At 41.0% G+C, this 16,552-nt stretch overlaps 1 protein-coding gene across 1 annotated transcript in view; it reads left to right on the top strand.

Moving 5' to 3' along the window:
- wscd2 (WSC domain containing 2) overlaps positions 1 to 16,552 on the top strand; it is a 103,239-nt gene that overhangs the window by 42,307 nt on the left and 44,380 nt on the right. Inside the window, exon 2 of the mRNA XM_036598761.1 lies at positions 4,918 to 5,985. Coding sequence (XP_036454654.1) covers positions 5,625 to 5,985 — 361 coding nt within the window. The 5' untranslated portion in view covers positions 4,918 to 5,624. The remainder of the gene's footprint in view (positions 1 to 4,917; positions 5,986 to 16,552) is intronic.

Raw genomic sequence — 16,552 nt, 5'->3', positions numbered from 1 at the left:
AAATAAGCTTCAGCTCATATGCCATCACTGTGTTTGGTCCCACAGAGTTAAAGATCACTACCTCAGGATCTAGCACTTAAAGCGCTAGCTTAGCCAGAAGCTTGCAGTGTTTTTTTTAGAAGCACATGTCCCGGTGTCTGTTCTCGACAGCTTTAGAGGTGGAGCTTACAAGTACTGTACCACCTGTAATGTGGTAATGAGACTAATTACTACACATGCATCTCAGTAACTGTAGACAGAGACATATGGAGCGTAACTGGACCCTCATACCTGCCAAGCAAGGACCAAGCTATAGCGCAGATAAAAAGGGACTGTTTCCATGGTGTCTTTCTCAACTCTGGATATAAATGTGTATGTGTGATTGTGACATTTCCCTTTGTGCCTGAAGGAGAACGAAGCGGGGAAAATATCAAATAGCATGAATAACGTGCACTCTGAAAATTTGCCAGAGCCATCTGCCGCAAATTGCTCATACCTTTTTACTCGATCCATTTTGTTCCTTTTATAGCAAACCTGTATCACGGTCTTTAAAATGTCCCAATAAGAAATTGCTGAAAAGTAGATGGTCGGTGCATGACTAGAAAAAAGAGAGTGGTCAGCGTATATGTTGTGTGTAATTGTAAGTGCCTTTATTTGCTGTTTGTCCACTTTATTAGAAACCCCTACCTTGTAGCTCAATTTGCTGGTGTACAGTTAGAGACTGTTAAGACTATTAATGCTTAATTTGTCTTATCCACTCTCTCACTCTTTATCAGTGTATTGAAAGCAAACTCAAAATTCTTGTAAACTAACGTAAAAGTCAAGTGGACATTGAAGTTAACTTACTGTGATTATTGTCATCTCTTATAACATCACAGGCAGGTGTATCTTCTGGAAAATGGAAAGTCCATGAGTGTGTTTACGTGCACTTAATAATCCGATAACTGCAGAAAATCAGATTTTGTCGGTAATCTGATCAACACGTTTACATGCACTTGAGTAATCAGATAACACAGAAACTCTGGGTCTACATTAGTCAGACAGTAATCGGATTTTTACTTTGCAACCAACCATTAACTCTCAGAAAAAGACGTGACGTAAACATGACGTAAAACTCAAACTTTATGCTGTTTTTTTTTTTTTTAACATCATGACACTTTAACTGAAAATATGTACATACATCATCTAGAAGAAGAAGAATATTCAAATCCATTTTTTCGTGTTTGGTTTCCTCTCTCCAAAAGTGTTTTGCTGCCATCTCGCAGCAACGCTGCTTGCTTATATCTGGTACTGCTGTCTGTTCTTGTGCATGTGCAGACTGAGAAATCAGAAAGAAATCAGAGTAAGAGTTTACATGTTCTGAGGAATCTGACTACTGAGCTAAAATCCAGCTCTCTTAATCGGATTTCTTAATCGAATATCTAGATCGGAGTATGGTGTTTACGTGACCGTTTGAATAATCGGATAACTGCAGAAATCTGATTATGATCGGATTATTGAGCTCTATTTATCCACTATCTCAATGGAAGTTCTGTGGTTAGACAGTAACGTTGAATAAGGTAGATGCTATAATGGGCTGCGCATTAGATGTGTGAGATTCTGCACACATTGTCCAATTGCGCCCCCTAGCCATTGCTGATAGTATCATGAGGAAGCAAGCTTTAGCCAATTTTCAGAAAAAAATCAAAAATGTGTTTTCAGCATGCATAAGAGGAAGGTGGACCTCAAATCTGCCATTAACCTACACACTGAGGAGCGTCTGAGATTCACAGCGCTTTTCTCTAGTAACCTAGTGATTCAACATGGCAAGAAACATGGTAATGCTGCATAGAGCTCTGCTCAGGAGAGCATAAATATACTTGTGTTTTTCTTCTGAAACTTACTAACTTGCTAAGCTAACTTTTTTTGTTGTGGTTTGGTAAAATCGCACATTTACAGCCTATAAATCACTTTTTGTTCAAGTAATAAAATGAATTATACTGTCTGTGTTATGTTAGCCTGCATGCTAATTTAACTGTAACCTACAATTATTATTAGGCTGGGATATATAACTGTTTCTTTTGGGCTTTAACAACTTTGATGGAACCACATCAGTCATTTAAGTCAGTGTTCATGTTCTGCAAGGAAAGATGTCCTATGTGTAGGAGGCTGCAGCACGGCTTTAGCAAGCATGACCACTAGACATAATAAAAATTCTTGCCACCTGCTGATGAAGAATGTTCTGAAGCCACACTATGTTGGGATTGATATAGAACATGGACTATACATTAAAAGAAAACAGGTTACAAGATGCGCATTCTTTACTTTTGTACAATTTAAAGTCATGGATGCTGTGTTTTCTGACATTTTCTTTATCCAACGTCATAGCCACTGCAGTTTGTCTACAATGATTCCTGACACTAAATCAGCTTAACCATCTTGCGCATGACAACAGTGGGGCTACAGTCTGTAATTGTACGCCTATATAGCAAGTCCATAAGGTAGGTGGACTTCAAAGTGGCCAGTGAGTAAGCACTGGTTTTGCTATTTGGAAGGCTCTGTTATTGCAGTGAAACTGGTCTGCATGCTCGCCTTGACTAAGCCTTTAAATGGTCTTTAAACTCCAATGGACTGGCTCTGGCGTTGGCACCATTTTGGCACCACACTTATGTTACACATGCGTGCACACACACACACACACACACACAACTTCAATTGTGCCCAGAAGTCTGACAAGTTAAGAGACCTCAGAACAAAAAAAATACTTTTATAATGTTCCCCTCCTGGCCTCAAAGGAATCCAGAGATTTTTTCAACGTTTTTACTACACTTCAGTAAATGCCTGCCTAACTAATCCAAAGTAATTTTTTATTCCAATGGGGTTTTTTTAGTGTGAGGCTAAGGGAGAGGACAGCACATCTTTTTGTAGCAGCACATCCTGGCTTGCAACAAAGAGTGTGATGCTAATGAGACCTTCTTAAATGAACAAAAGTGAACTGTGGAGTAATTTTAGGGAGCCATTTGTGAGATGAAAGTGTGGGGTGAAAATATCACGTTTTCAGAATTACCCTCACTGGCCACTTTATTAGGCTACGTTTACACGGCAGGTAAAAGTGGCCCAAATCTGCATTTTCTCACCAAATCCAATTTTTTTCTTTGGCTGTTCACATTATCTTTTAAATTAGTCTGAACAGATCAGCTTCTAAACCGACCCGTATGCGCAAAAGAACAATGCTTCGCGTGGCGTGCTCGTCCAGAGGTAAACAATCATGACGGCCAGCGAACGCCAGTGGCTCCAGGAGGTTCAAGTTTCTTCTTTGCCAGCATCACATGACAGCTGGGCTCATCACCCAGAATGTGTTCGAGTTCACCGTAAACAGGGCACGTTATTCGGTCACGGCCACTTCTTTGGTTCGTGTGCCTGGATTTTTTAAACTTTTTTTATATTATTATTATAAATGTTTATGAGTCTTAGCAGCACAAAATGATAGTGAATGTCGAGTTGAACTGATGTAAAAGTTGCATGAATTCCGATCTGGCTGTTCAGACTGAGTCGCATTGCCGCAGGTCGGATACATATCGGATTTCAGTACCACATATGACAGCGTCTGAAATTGGAATTGAAAACGTCAGATTCAGTGCATTTTTTGCTGTTCACATTGACACACAGATGACACACCTGTGTCACATGTGAAGGAAAAGATCGGATTTGGGCCACTTTTACCTGCTTTAGCTTTAGAAACCTTTACCTCAGAGATCCACCTTGCTGGTGTAAAAGACTGTAGCCCAGCAACACTGCTCTGCACTTCTACCAGCACCATACATACTACCATGTCAGTGTTACTGCTGCGCTGAGCATGGTGCACCACCGAAACAAGATCTGATTAACAGTGGCTGTGTGGCCAGAAAATAACCAGTGATGAATGAAGTAGAGATCTGTAATTGTACACTTTTTTAGAGGACCTATAAGGTAGATGGAGCTCATACACTGACCACTGCGTGGGTGCGCAAGATAGGGGTTTCTGATGAAGTGGACAAATCCTGGTGAGATCATTCAGTTTTTCCAAAATCTGTTTCCAACCCCACGCACCGTCTGAAAGTGGGAAGCCACTTTCTTGTCCCAGTGATCTCTTATACAACAGTGCAGTGTGGATCTTGTGTTACTGATGCACGCTGTCATGCAGAATTTAGTGCTTAGTTAAGACTCTCACTACTGCTTTTGCCTAACCGAATGTGAATAAACATTCACAGGACTACACTGTCTTGTCTGCCAACAATGTTGGAGACTTCAGCTCTTCAAAACATTATTTAAAAAGCAGTTGCTTGCATTGATTCTTTCTACTTCAATGAACTTGATTTGGGTAATAGTATTATATTATTTGGGTAATAATACAGGGTGATTCAAAAAGGTTCATCTGATTTCGAAGCGCCATATTTTTACAACCATGAGGAGCCTAGGAACCAATCACATACCAATTGAAAGACTGACTGTCATCGGAAGATGGCTCCCTTCAGTCTGCGAGGAGACGGCAACCCCTGAGCAGAAAGCGTTTTGCGTTCTCCACTTCAATAAGAGTGAATCCGTCATAATTGTGCAACGTGATTTTTGGCAGTGAACTTCCAACAGCTCAGAGCATTTGCCGTTGGTTCCACAACACCGGTTGATCTCCAGAATCACATTGAAAGAGCCGTGAGTACAGTGACACCCGACATGCTCAATCGAGTATGGGATGAGTTTGACTATCGCATTGGTGTTGTCCGTACAGCTGGAGGAGGTTCATATTGAGCACTTAAATTTACATAATAAACTTTATGATCACTTAAACCTTTTTTCTGAATCACCCTGTATATGTAATAGTCTGAAGCTGAAAGCAGTCCTAACCAAAGGAAAAGATGAGACTTCCAGAGAAAGTCCAGAGTTCCTTACTTACTTCTTTTTTTTCTTTTTTCTCCATTTCAGTCTGAAAGCAAAGGATGACTCAGGAGTGAATCAGCGGTGATTTGACTGACAGGCGGCTTGGTGGGAAACGAGGCCTCGAGAGAGAGAAAGTGAGTCTAATAACAGAAGGGAAAGCGGCACCACGGTGAGATCGCCTTTCGGTCAGCGAAGGGGATCATCTTTCTCAACATGGCCTCCACCACTGAATCGTTTTGGACGTAGAGGGAGTCACTGGACAGACACACCTGTAGTGACAGGAGAACTACTTTAGTTGACTTTGGACTGCGGACAAACAGCTGGAGTCTAATGCTCTCACATGCCCTAGTCGTAACAACATCAGTCCATGGACCTAAAGAGGAAACTCAACAGGGCACTTTTGGAGACCCTTTAAGAAAGTTTTTTTTCTCGACTCCTTTTCATGTTAGCTTGTTGATTCTATATGGTTGCTGAATTCAGCTGAATGCCCTGAGTATCCTCCCCTTGCAACCAGACAATTTTAGGGAACCTTGTGGAACATCTCCTGTCGGCTTGTTGACACTGTCCTTTAGTTGACGAAGCAGCTTGAGGTGAATGCTCTCAATGTCGTCCCTTAGCAGCTTCAATCTGTGGAGCTAAAGTGGAAACCCTGGACAGTTTTAGGGAACCTTGTGGAATGTTTTTGTAGGAACGTTCGCTCCTCCCCCTTTCATGTTTGTTCGAGGCCCAAGTGTGCGGCTGGAGGCTCCATCATGGCCAGGGCCCTGCTGAAGATCCAGCGCTACTTCCGTCGGAAGCCCGTCCGCTTCTTCTCCTTCATCCTCCTCTACCTCACTGCCGGCAGCCTTGTTTTCCTCCACTCTGGATTCTCCGGTGACAGTGCCCAGGCTGGCCGTGACCCGCTCACCTTGGCCGAGAATGGGCCTCTGTCCTCGGAGGGCCGTGGCCTGGGGCTCATCGGCAGAGTGTTCAAGGACACACGGAGGGCCGCCCGCAGGTTCGGGCCGGCCTGGACGAAGGGGAACGGGCAGGACAGCCCGGCGTGGGTCGGCGCCGGCAGCAGGAGCCGAGGTGCCAAAGGGAAAAACACCAAAGAGACAGAGGAGGGGAGAGGTAAGAAAAGGCTGGTGTCTATCAAATTACTGAGGGCGAATGATTTGGGTTCAACTAATCTAGTTCAATCTATAATTTCATACATGAAAAGAATCAAAACAAATGATGCAGTTGCTGGAACCACTGTTTATTCAAACAGCAGTGATGTTGGAAACTAAGCTTATGATTAAATGCTTGAAAGTGGTTGCAGTCGGTCTGATTATCTGATAGTGTTGCCCTTGGCGACACTTATTAGGGGTTGCACCTGCATTTCTGGAAAGCTGCTTTGGGAAAAGCCTTGTATAAATACATTGAATTGAGCACATTTGTCTGCCTGGTTGAAATGTAGTGGATTTAGAGAGGCTTCTCTGAAAATTAGGGTTTTGTCTCAGCTGGTTTTATCATTGTATAAAGAAGTGAATAGAATAATAAAGTAATTAATTACACAGAGATACATTTAGTTATTTGCATAGGCACCGCAGCATGATATTCAGTAACACAACTATTGTCAGTAGAGTCTGCTAGATCACTGGAACAAATGGCCACATTCAAATGAAAATCACCAGTTGGGTCTATAATGAAGCCGTGTTTGCTGGGACAGGATGTTCCTGTACATGTGATATTGTCGTCTACCCTGCCAAAAAAAAAAGCAAATTAGCAGAAGGGGCCGGAATGCATTCAGAGGTTCAGTGGTGGTTCCTGGCAAGAGTGGCAACTTACCAAGGGAAACACCGGTGCTCCTGGTTTCCTGTGGTGTGTCTCAGTGCCTGCCAGACTGCTTAGTACAATATACACTGATCAGGCATAACATCATGACCTCTTGTTTCTACGGTCATTGTCCATCTCCACTTACTATATAGGTGCACTTTGTAGTTCTACAATTACTGGAACAGGGTAAAAGGGGGCTAACAAAGTATGCAGGGAAACAGATGGACTACAGTCTGTAATTGTAGAACTACAAAGTGCACCTATATAGTAAGTGGAGCCGATAAAATGGACAATGAGCGTAGAAACAAGGAGGTGGTCATAATGTTATGCCTGTTTATTAATACAATTATTAATTGATTCCGGATTCTGGACAATGCACACACACATACACCATCTACTAAAGCTCAGGCAACTTTGCTCTTTAGCTTGTGTGGTTTTCAGAATTAAGTAAATAAATAAAAGTCACATATGAAATAATATTAAATGACAATGAACAGAGCAAATGCTTTGGCTAATAAACTACCCTCCTGTTTTGTTAATGAGGTCCAATGTGTGGGAATGAGATCCGATGTGGGTGAATAGCAGTTTAATTTCTTTTAGTGATGCACACAAAAGTTAATAGCGCCCCTTAAGAACTACCTTTAGCATGCTCAACATGAGCGAGTGAGTTACAACACAAGGTATAGTCATTATAGTGGAGGTGCTTTGAAATTTAGCTTTAGATTTCTGTGGGAAGCCAGGTTTTATCATTTTATTCAAAATGTTCAATCCATCCATACCAGTGATCTTGAGGGGCCAGGTATGTTCTTTCTGTTAAACTTTCGCTGCTGTATTGAGGTGAAATCTGCCACAAAAGAGGGTACTCCATCTCTGAAACCCACTCTCAAATTTTAACATGCTCTTTTAACATTCTGAGGATAATTGGTACCACAAGCAAAATAACATCATTAGCTAACAAACAGGTTTTCCCTTGAATCTGCATGTTTAATTGTAGCTTTTTTGCAGGGACTGCATGCTAACTTACATTACATCCATTGGCTAACAACAGGTCTTTTGTGTTGACGAGTGCATCATCACCGCGTTCACGAGGCGTTGGAGTGGTTTAGGGCACCTAGGGCACCTAGGGCACCAAAAAGTTCTGGCCAACCCCTGCAAAAGATGACTCAAGTCTACTGCTTCCTCTCAGTTATTAGCAATCAATATGTACTGTCTAAGCTGTTTCTGGCACACTAAAGGAATAGTTACACCAGTTACACCAAAAGTAGTCCATGATCCAAGACATTTGGTGTTAGAAGTTCTCTTCTTTCTGCACTGGAATAATGATGTTAATGGGCAGTGTAGCTAACAAATGAGCTTTTAGTTTATAACCACCAGTTAGCATTGTGCAAATGATCACATACATCAAACCAAGTTGTTAAGTAAAAACTCAAATAGACTTTTTTTATGCAGTTCCTGAAACTGATCTCTATAAAAACTGTTTGATTCAAATGTGTGATATTTTAGGCATACAGTTAGCACAGGGCTAATTGGTGCAATATAACTTTCCACTACTTGTTAGCCTCATAGCTCCAGTACAAAATGAAAAAAATCAAACATGCCTCAGATCAGGGGTATAAATATAGCTCCAACCCTAAACTAACACACCAGATCCAGATAATAAAGGCCTTTAAGGGCATCTGTACATGAGAGCCAGTTGTCTTAGGCAAACCTGCCTTAGATTGTCAATGACATCCTGAGGAAAACTGTAAATTGCGAATAACTGAGAAGGGTGAGGATACTTGAACCGTCCTTTGGAGTAGTGGGCCAAACCTATTTGGCTATTTGCTTCTTTAGATTTGTATTGGAGCTACAAGGTTAACAAATAGTGCAAGCTTTTAATGGAACAATTAGCATTCACCATTAGCATTATGCACACTGAATGGGCACATCATAACATGATTTTACTCAAAGATCATCAGCTTTTTATTTAAAACTGTTTTAGAAACTGCATAAAAAGTCTATTTGAGACGACTTAACAACATGGTTTTGGGCAAGTGTGTGATCAGGCATTTAGGCTTTCAGTTTACAGGTGGTGGTTGCTAATTGGTGGTTGTCAGCTACTTTGGACATCAACATCATATCTCCAGTGCAGAACTGAAGCAGAGTTTGGACACCAGTGAATCTGTTGATATTTTATGTTCAGCGTCTGGGCTGATCCAATGCCTCAGAGAAACGGGGAAAATAGTGCAAACTTTATTTTCTGCCAAACCGTTCTTTTGAACCGAATGTCATTAAGTAATTTGAGGTCAGGTCTATTTGAAAAGAAAAGGTCAGCGTTTAACCGCAATAAAGACTTGACCGGCAAGGTCACATACCTCTCCACGACTGCCTTTGCACGCTAATGATTTACTACAGATGTGCTAATTGCTGCACACGCCTCTCTCTCCATCTCTCCGTCTCGCTCTCTCTCTGGGGAAAAAAATGAACATGTCTCATATTTGGCATGTTTAATGGAAAGAGCAGTGTTTATGGCAGTGAAGTGGTTCCTTTGTTAGAACAGGCCTAATTGGCGGAACAGGGTTTGGCGCACTGGCCAGTAGAGACAGCCAGACAAGTTAATGAGGTGAAGGGCCATGGCCCTGTGACTGGGAATTGGGCCTGTCCTCCGACAGTCTGAGTAAACAATAATAATAACCTTTTTGGTTGTTTGTTTCCCTACCGCAGTTCTAGAAGGGCATTTTTAGTTCACTGTTGCACGAGCTTGTCTGTTTGAAAATCCATTTTTGAACTTCAGGCCAAAAGTGTGGAAATAAGTAGGGATTTTTGACGTTGTAAAACTATTTTAGAAGGTTTAGTTTACCAGCTAACCAGCACAGCACATGTATTAATGCCTAATTTAACCAAATATGTTGTTTCAGAGTATTCTTTTGCAATATTCCATTGTATATTTACATTGTTTGTTGATAACATTGAGCCCTTTTTAATTCTTCGCACACCCCTAAAGCCAAGTGTACACTACACTACATGGCTGTCTCCAACCTGAGAATAATTATATGGAGCTCTCAGCACGGATATCATGAAAATGTGAATAAAACTAATAGCCTTGGAGTTTCTGTCTTAATGGTTCAATTATGCCAGTTGACAACTGTTTTTAGTAATAACGTTACATTTAATATCACATTTGTCAGTTTTGGCATCAATATTATATCAAAATATGATCCGATTCTTTTCTGACAAAGATAAAAGTTACATTAAAGCCTTTAAATTAACAAAAGGAGCTGTTACCAACAATGATGCCACCGATTTGATCAAAAACTGTGTAACTGTGTGTATAGAGCAGCTGCCTTCGGTTGACTGATGGTAGATTATTTTCAGCACTTGTGGAATTGTTTAAACTTAGCAAAAATCTCATTTATATGGAATACGCTTTCAGAAATAAAGGTATGGAACTGTCACTGGGGCAGTATCTCTCTTGTCACTGGGGTGGTGCTGTCAAGAGTACATCTCAGTACCTTTAGTCAGGGAACATAACTGTACCATATTCCATTGATATTATATTTTCTAAGTTGTATTGACTCCACACACCCCGTCTCGTCTCCAGGCTTTTTATTTTATTGTTCTGTTTTAAAACATTAGGTTAGGAAATGGTACAAATATGTACTTTTCACCATGAAAAAACTTATTCAAGGTGCACAACTGGACCTTAAAACCACTGTTGTACCTTTGAGGGAACATTTATGTTGTTTATATCTTGATCAACAAAAATGTACCTGCACAGAACCTTTATTCCTAACAGTGTAGGTCTACTGTACAGACACTGATTTAGCTTGCTCAGTTGTCAACTATGTGACCAAATGCTTTGGCATTACTTATAACGACAAATATTCTATGTTTTCTCAACCACTGGGCCTGGACCACAAGTGGGCAGTGAAGTACCCTCTTTATTAGTCCCACAATGGGGAAATTTCACCTCTGTATTTAACCCATCCGTGCAGTGAAACACCACATACACACTAGTGAATGCACACACACTAGGGGGCAGTGAGCACACTTGCCCGGAGTGGTAGGCAGCCCTATCCGCAGCACCCGGGGAGCAGCTGGGGGTTAGGTGCCTTGCTCAAGGGCACTTCAGTCACGTACTGACGGCTCAGGGGATCAAACTGGCGACCTTCCGGACCCTCCAGCCCATGACTGCCCCCACTCACTCATGAGTGAAGGGTTTTGCTGAATTTGCCTCCATTCCACCTGATTTCAGGTATAAAACAAGCTTATATTAGCTTAATCTGTGTTTTAGGTTTAATGACAATTTTTCAAAAATGTATTTTTTTTAGCAAAAACATTTTTTTCTAGTGATGAATAGGTGGACACTAAGGTGGAAAAGGTTGTGAGCCCCTGACCTTGGCTACTTAAAGTTTGAGAGCATAATTTGCAAATTCACTTAGTTGGGTATTTGCAGTATTTTAGTTTGAGTTTAATTATCATGAAACAAGGGAGGATTCCATACGTACTTACACGATGGTAGAAGTGAGAATTGTGACACCTAACGTGTCTCCTCTGTACCAAAAATGAACGAACTTCGGGGGGATATTTCCTCCAGATTTGCTCGTCTGTTTTGGATCGTTGTTTTGCTGCATAATCCGATTATGTTTCTGCTTCAGCTTGTAGACAGATAAACAGACGCCCTCCTTAAGAATTTGCTGATACAGGACAGAATTCAAGGGTCCTTCAATAATAGCATGTTGTCCAGGTCCTGAAGCAGCAAAACATTCACACTTCTTCAATCTACCACCACCATGTTTGAATGTGGGTTTAATATTCCTTTGGTGGACTGCACTATTTGCTCTACAGCAGATATAAATGGACCTGTGTTGTCCTGCGAACAGTGTTCCAAAAGGCTTAACAATTGTTCAGATGCTTTTTTTGCTAATGTGAGATGAGCATTGCTGTTTCTAGTTCTTTCTTACTGTGGAGTCATGAACGCTGACTTTAGCTAAGGCTGGAGAAGCCTGCAGCACCTTGGATGTTCTCCTGGAACCTTTAGTGGGTGATGTGGCGGGCTGGCCACTCCTGGGAATATTCGCCAATGTGTAGACAATGGTTCTCACTGTGGCTAGGTGATAGTGTTCGGTCCTAGAACCTTAGAAACCTTCTTCATGTCTTCATGTACACTTTTTTTATCATGGCCTAGTCTACTTGTTAAAGTGACCTCTTCACTCTGACGGTAAACTTTAATGAGTGAGATTAACTTTCAACAGGGTTGCATTCAACAGGGCTGCATTCAAGCCTGGCTGTGTTCAAATAGCTGAATCTCATCATCAATTAGATTTGCTTAATTTTTTAATTAAGGGCAGTTTACAGAGAAACACCAAATAAATGACATCAACGTCAGAAGAATAAGGTCTTACAACATAAACTGATTTCAAAATGTAATCTATGCCCAAAGGATTGATCTTAACTAATCAGTTGGTTGTCAGAAGTTGCTTGTGAACAAAACTGATTCAATTATGCTGCTTTTTCCACTTCCTTTCTGTTAAAGCCACTTGTAGCCTTGGTTGAATTATAGATAATTTTGTGAATCATCAACAATAAGACAAATGTACTTCATAATGCTGGCGTTGGATTTATTTGATGTGTAAAGAACCGTGATCTAACAAAGCTGAATATTAATTGCTTTTTATTTAAATTGACTAACAAACTGCCTTTGTGAACAACAGAACCATGACAAAGAATAAGTCACAAATCAGATGGATTTTGTCAAACAACTCTAATAAAATTGCTCTGAAGGGAAAGAATCACAAAGCAGTCAACAGGCCCCATGAATCTTTTATACAATGATAGATAGCACTGTAGAACAAAGAACGCTCTGATTCTACCAGCTACTACATTTTTCTCTCACCACTGTGCACATGCACACACTAGGGGCGGGCGATATGGCCCTAAAATAATATCACAATATTTCAGGGTATTTCTGCGATAGCGATATTTTTGGCGATATGACAAAACACTGAATAATATTTTATTAATTTCAAAAACATACTATTGCAACAAATTAAATGTTAAAGTTTTATTTTGTATGAATATGTGTTTCGAATATTCAGTAGAAATAAAAAAAACCTTATTTTTCTATTTCAGTAACTTACCAACTCTGATTTTGTATAAAATAATAATAATAAAATCTAATAATGTAACAAAGGTAATGTATTGTAACAAATGTAAAAAAAATCGACCACAGAATTAAAGTGCGGAACGTTTGTGCATGCATATAAACTGCAAATGTAAACAATTACTCGTAAAAAAGAATAATTCAAGTAAAGCTTCACAGTAAATGCAAAACAAATACGGCCTTCAAAAAAAGGCATGATGTGCAACACATGCACCTTCATTTCTGAAATGCTGCCTAAACATGCTGACAATTAGAGGCAGAAATTAGTAACCCGTGTGGCTTTCCATGCACCAGCATCACAGTCTCAGATTCTTTGTCAAGAACACAAGCATGTTCACTGTAGCAGGCTTCAGTGCTGATTTTTGGCAGGTCACAATATTGCCTCCTGTGCTAAACAGCCATTCAGAGGCTGCACTGGTAGCTGGGATGCACAGGTATTTTTTCGCTAAACGACTAACCCGAGGAAAGTTAATCTCGTGCAGTTTCCACCACGCAAGAGGATCACTCTCACTGTCTGCTGGAGAACACTGTAAATAGCTGTTCAGCTCTGCCTCAATTGTCTCTTTTTCAGACTGTCCACCCTTGTCAGGTACTGCCCTCTTGAAAAAGCTTCCAAGAGTCTTCTTTGGCCTCTTTGCATCACTTACTATGCCTTCTGCTGATCCTGAACCTTGTAAAGGTGCTTCAAAGGCAGAGGTGCTACTCTGTTCTGACAGAAAAGATTCCATCTCTTGAACTGCTCTGGCTTTCATGATCTGGATCTCTTCTGGGCCCATGTACTGAGTGTGGAAGCGTGGTTCAAGCATAGTTGCCTGACTTATCAGTTCCTCAACCTCAGGGTCTTCATTCTTGCTGTTCAAGTACTCCCGTATTGAGTTTTTTATAGTCCTTCACTTGTAGAATGTCACTGTTAAATAACTGAAGCACAGGCTTCAAACATGAAACAGTGACATAGTCCTCAGCAGACAGTGCGTCTGTAAATTCTAGAAGAGGACCAAGGGCCTTGTTCACGGAGTCAAGAACCTCTAAATCTTGTCACGTCAGGACTAGGTGCCTTGTTGACCTGTCAGCAGTCAAGACCTGAGTGATGGCCTTTTCTTGTTCCAGTAGCCGCTGGATCATCCTTTGCCTAGAACCCCATCTCGTGGGAGTTTCTGTTACAAGTTTATGTTGGGGTAGGCCCATGTCTTTCTGAACATCTTGAAGAGCCCGTTGCCTCTTCCAACTGTGAGAAAAAGCACTCACAATCTTTTTGCAAACTCCCACTGCTCTGTCAACCCTGGCGTCCTTCTCTCTGCAAAGCAAGGAAAAAAACGTTAAAGTTAGGCATTTGGAAACCGTATATTTTTAATATCAACATTAGCTTAGCATGAATATTAAATGACTTGATAATGCAAAAACTATGTAACATTTCTCAATTTATAGAATTTTAATCTCCTCAAGGTCCAAACAAAACAAAACAAAACTTATATCTATAGTACGATTTGATGGGTAAACAGAAAACAAACCAGTCAGTTGCCCAGGCTAAAATATATGCTACAGTTCCACCGTTCACCACTAATGTACACTGGCTTTGATTCACTTGGTAGCAGTGAATCAGTTTGACACTGACAATGACTCTATAGCAAAACGAATTAGTTGAATCACAGTCGGTTAATTGAATCACAATCGGTTAATTGATTCGCAGTCGGTTCAGGAAAATGAATCAAACTTTCTATCAGGCTCTGAATGAAACTTCAGACAACGTAGACGTTAATTTCACATGATATCAGACGTTTTATGGGCCCTCTGTGTAACGTTATTGTAAGGGTATTTGTTCATGTGCTATCTTAACGTCAAAGGGTGATATTTCATAGAAATTAATAAAGGAAACTTACCAATAGCAATGTGGAGACGATGTCCAAAGCATGACAGTCTGGTCCAGTTATTCAGTTTGATTGTCTTAACAACGTTTGCCCCGCTGTCCGTTGTCACACACACTTGTTTCTCCTCTTTGAGACACCACGACTGGAGAAACTCCCTTAAACCATCTGCTATATTTTGCCCTGTGTGGTCCTCGGGAAAGTAGCTCGTCTCAAGACAGGAGCTGCACAGCTTCCATTCGCCGTTAATGTAGTGCACTGTTAGGCTAAGATAAGGCTCTGTAGTTCTGCTTGACCATATGTCCGTGGTCGAGGCGTAGAACTCTGCACAAGACAGTGAAGCTGCTACCTTATCACGGCATTTTTCATACATGTCCGGGAGTGCTGTCCTTGAAAAGTATTGCCTTTTAGGAACGCTATATCTGCAGTCTAGCTTTTTAATAAGCTGTGTGAAGCCTTCCTTCTCAACTGCTTGAACTGGCATCATATCTTTAGCCAAACAAGGTGTTTCCCCCTTTTGTTGTTACAGGCTTCTTGCATATCTTGCATATTACTGTGGTCTGTTGTACATCCGAGATTTTATAACCAAACCACCTCCACACTACTGAAGTCGCTCCCCTTTTTTGGAACAAACTCCTCCACCACAGAGCTGCTTTCCGCCATACTTCTTTCTGTTCCAAAATGACTCACGTAACGAACGTACGCAATGCGCATGACGCCATTATGTCAACAAGTCAGAATATCGCTATTATCACGATATGGATTTTTTTTATCGTTTAAAGAATTATACCGGTATTAACGCGCACGATACGATATGGTACACCCCTAGCACACACCTTCTTCAGCTCTTTTCTTATGCTATATTCTTCTCAGTCACTGGCCATTTTATTAGAAAACTCATAGGTCTAATTTGCTGGTATACAGTTGGAGACTGTAGTCCAGTTGGCCCATGAATTTGCATACAGTGTTCTCCTTATTGTTTTTTTTAGGATGGTCAAGACAGCATATTCATATAGGTCACTTTAGATAGCTCTCCTCTACTACCTTGATTACTTCCATTAATATTCATTTCAAAGTTAAGCCAGTCCGGCTCCCAAAATCCTTTGGCCTAACTGTTCTTTGAACCACAGGGAGATCCTAAAAAAGCTGGAAAAGGCTAGTACAGGGAGTGTTTCCGTCTCCTCTCATTAAGCTAATCCTCTGCCATGTTTAGGCATCACGAACAGATGGTTCTGGAGCATAAAGCTCCAGTCTGACATAAAACCACATGCCGCTCATTCTCCTCAACCATATGCAAAGCGTCTTCTACAATTAACATCTGATAAAGACGAGGTGGCGGCACTCAAGAGATCAGAATGTGTTTAATGTCGTAGAGAATGGGAACCCTCAGAGAGAAGGGCTCAACTGGATGCTAACAGCCGGTACCAGTTCTTGAAACCCTTTGTAAGCGTGGCTGGCAAGTTTCAGAATGAGGCTTTGGTCTCATTTAAAGGTGGAAATGGCACAAAATGTTTACCCAGTTGATTTCAAGTCTTTGCAAATCAGATTAACGCCACTTTCATATTTGGTCCCAGATGGTATAAATACATGACCATATGACTAAGAACAAATCAGGATTTGTTTTTTGTGTTATTGTTTTTCTACAGCACGTAACTGTGGTCATCATCCATTATTGCCAGTGGGTCAGCAGAGGTCTTGCGTCACTCATTATAAAAATCCAAACTACCTCTGGAAGCAACATCTGCACAAGAACCGTGCAGTGCGAGCTTCATGAAAAAGGTTTCCATGGCCGAGCAGCTGCACACAAGCCTAACATCACTGAGCGAAATGCCAAGCTTCGGCTAGAGTGGTATAAAGTATGCCGCTGCTGGACTCT

The sequence above is a fragment of the Colossoma macropomum genome, unplaced genomic scaffold, assembly GCF_904425465.1.
Source record: "Colossoma macropomum unplaced genomic scaffold, Colossoma_macropomum, whole genome shotgun sequence".
Lineage (NCBI taxonomy): Eukaryota > Metazoa > Chordata > Actinopteri > Characiformes > Serrasalmidae > Colossoma > Colossoma macropomum.
The sequence above is the reverse complement of the archived record's forward strand: the minus strand, read 5'-3'. Positions and strand labels throughout refer to the sequence as shown.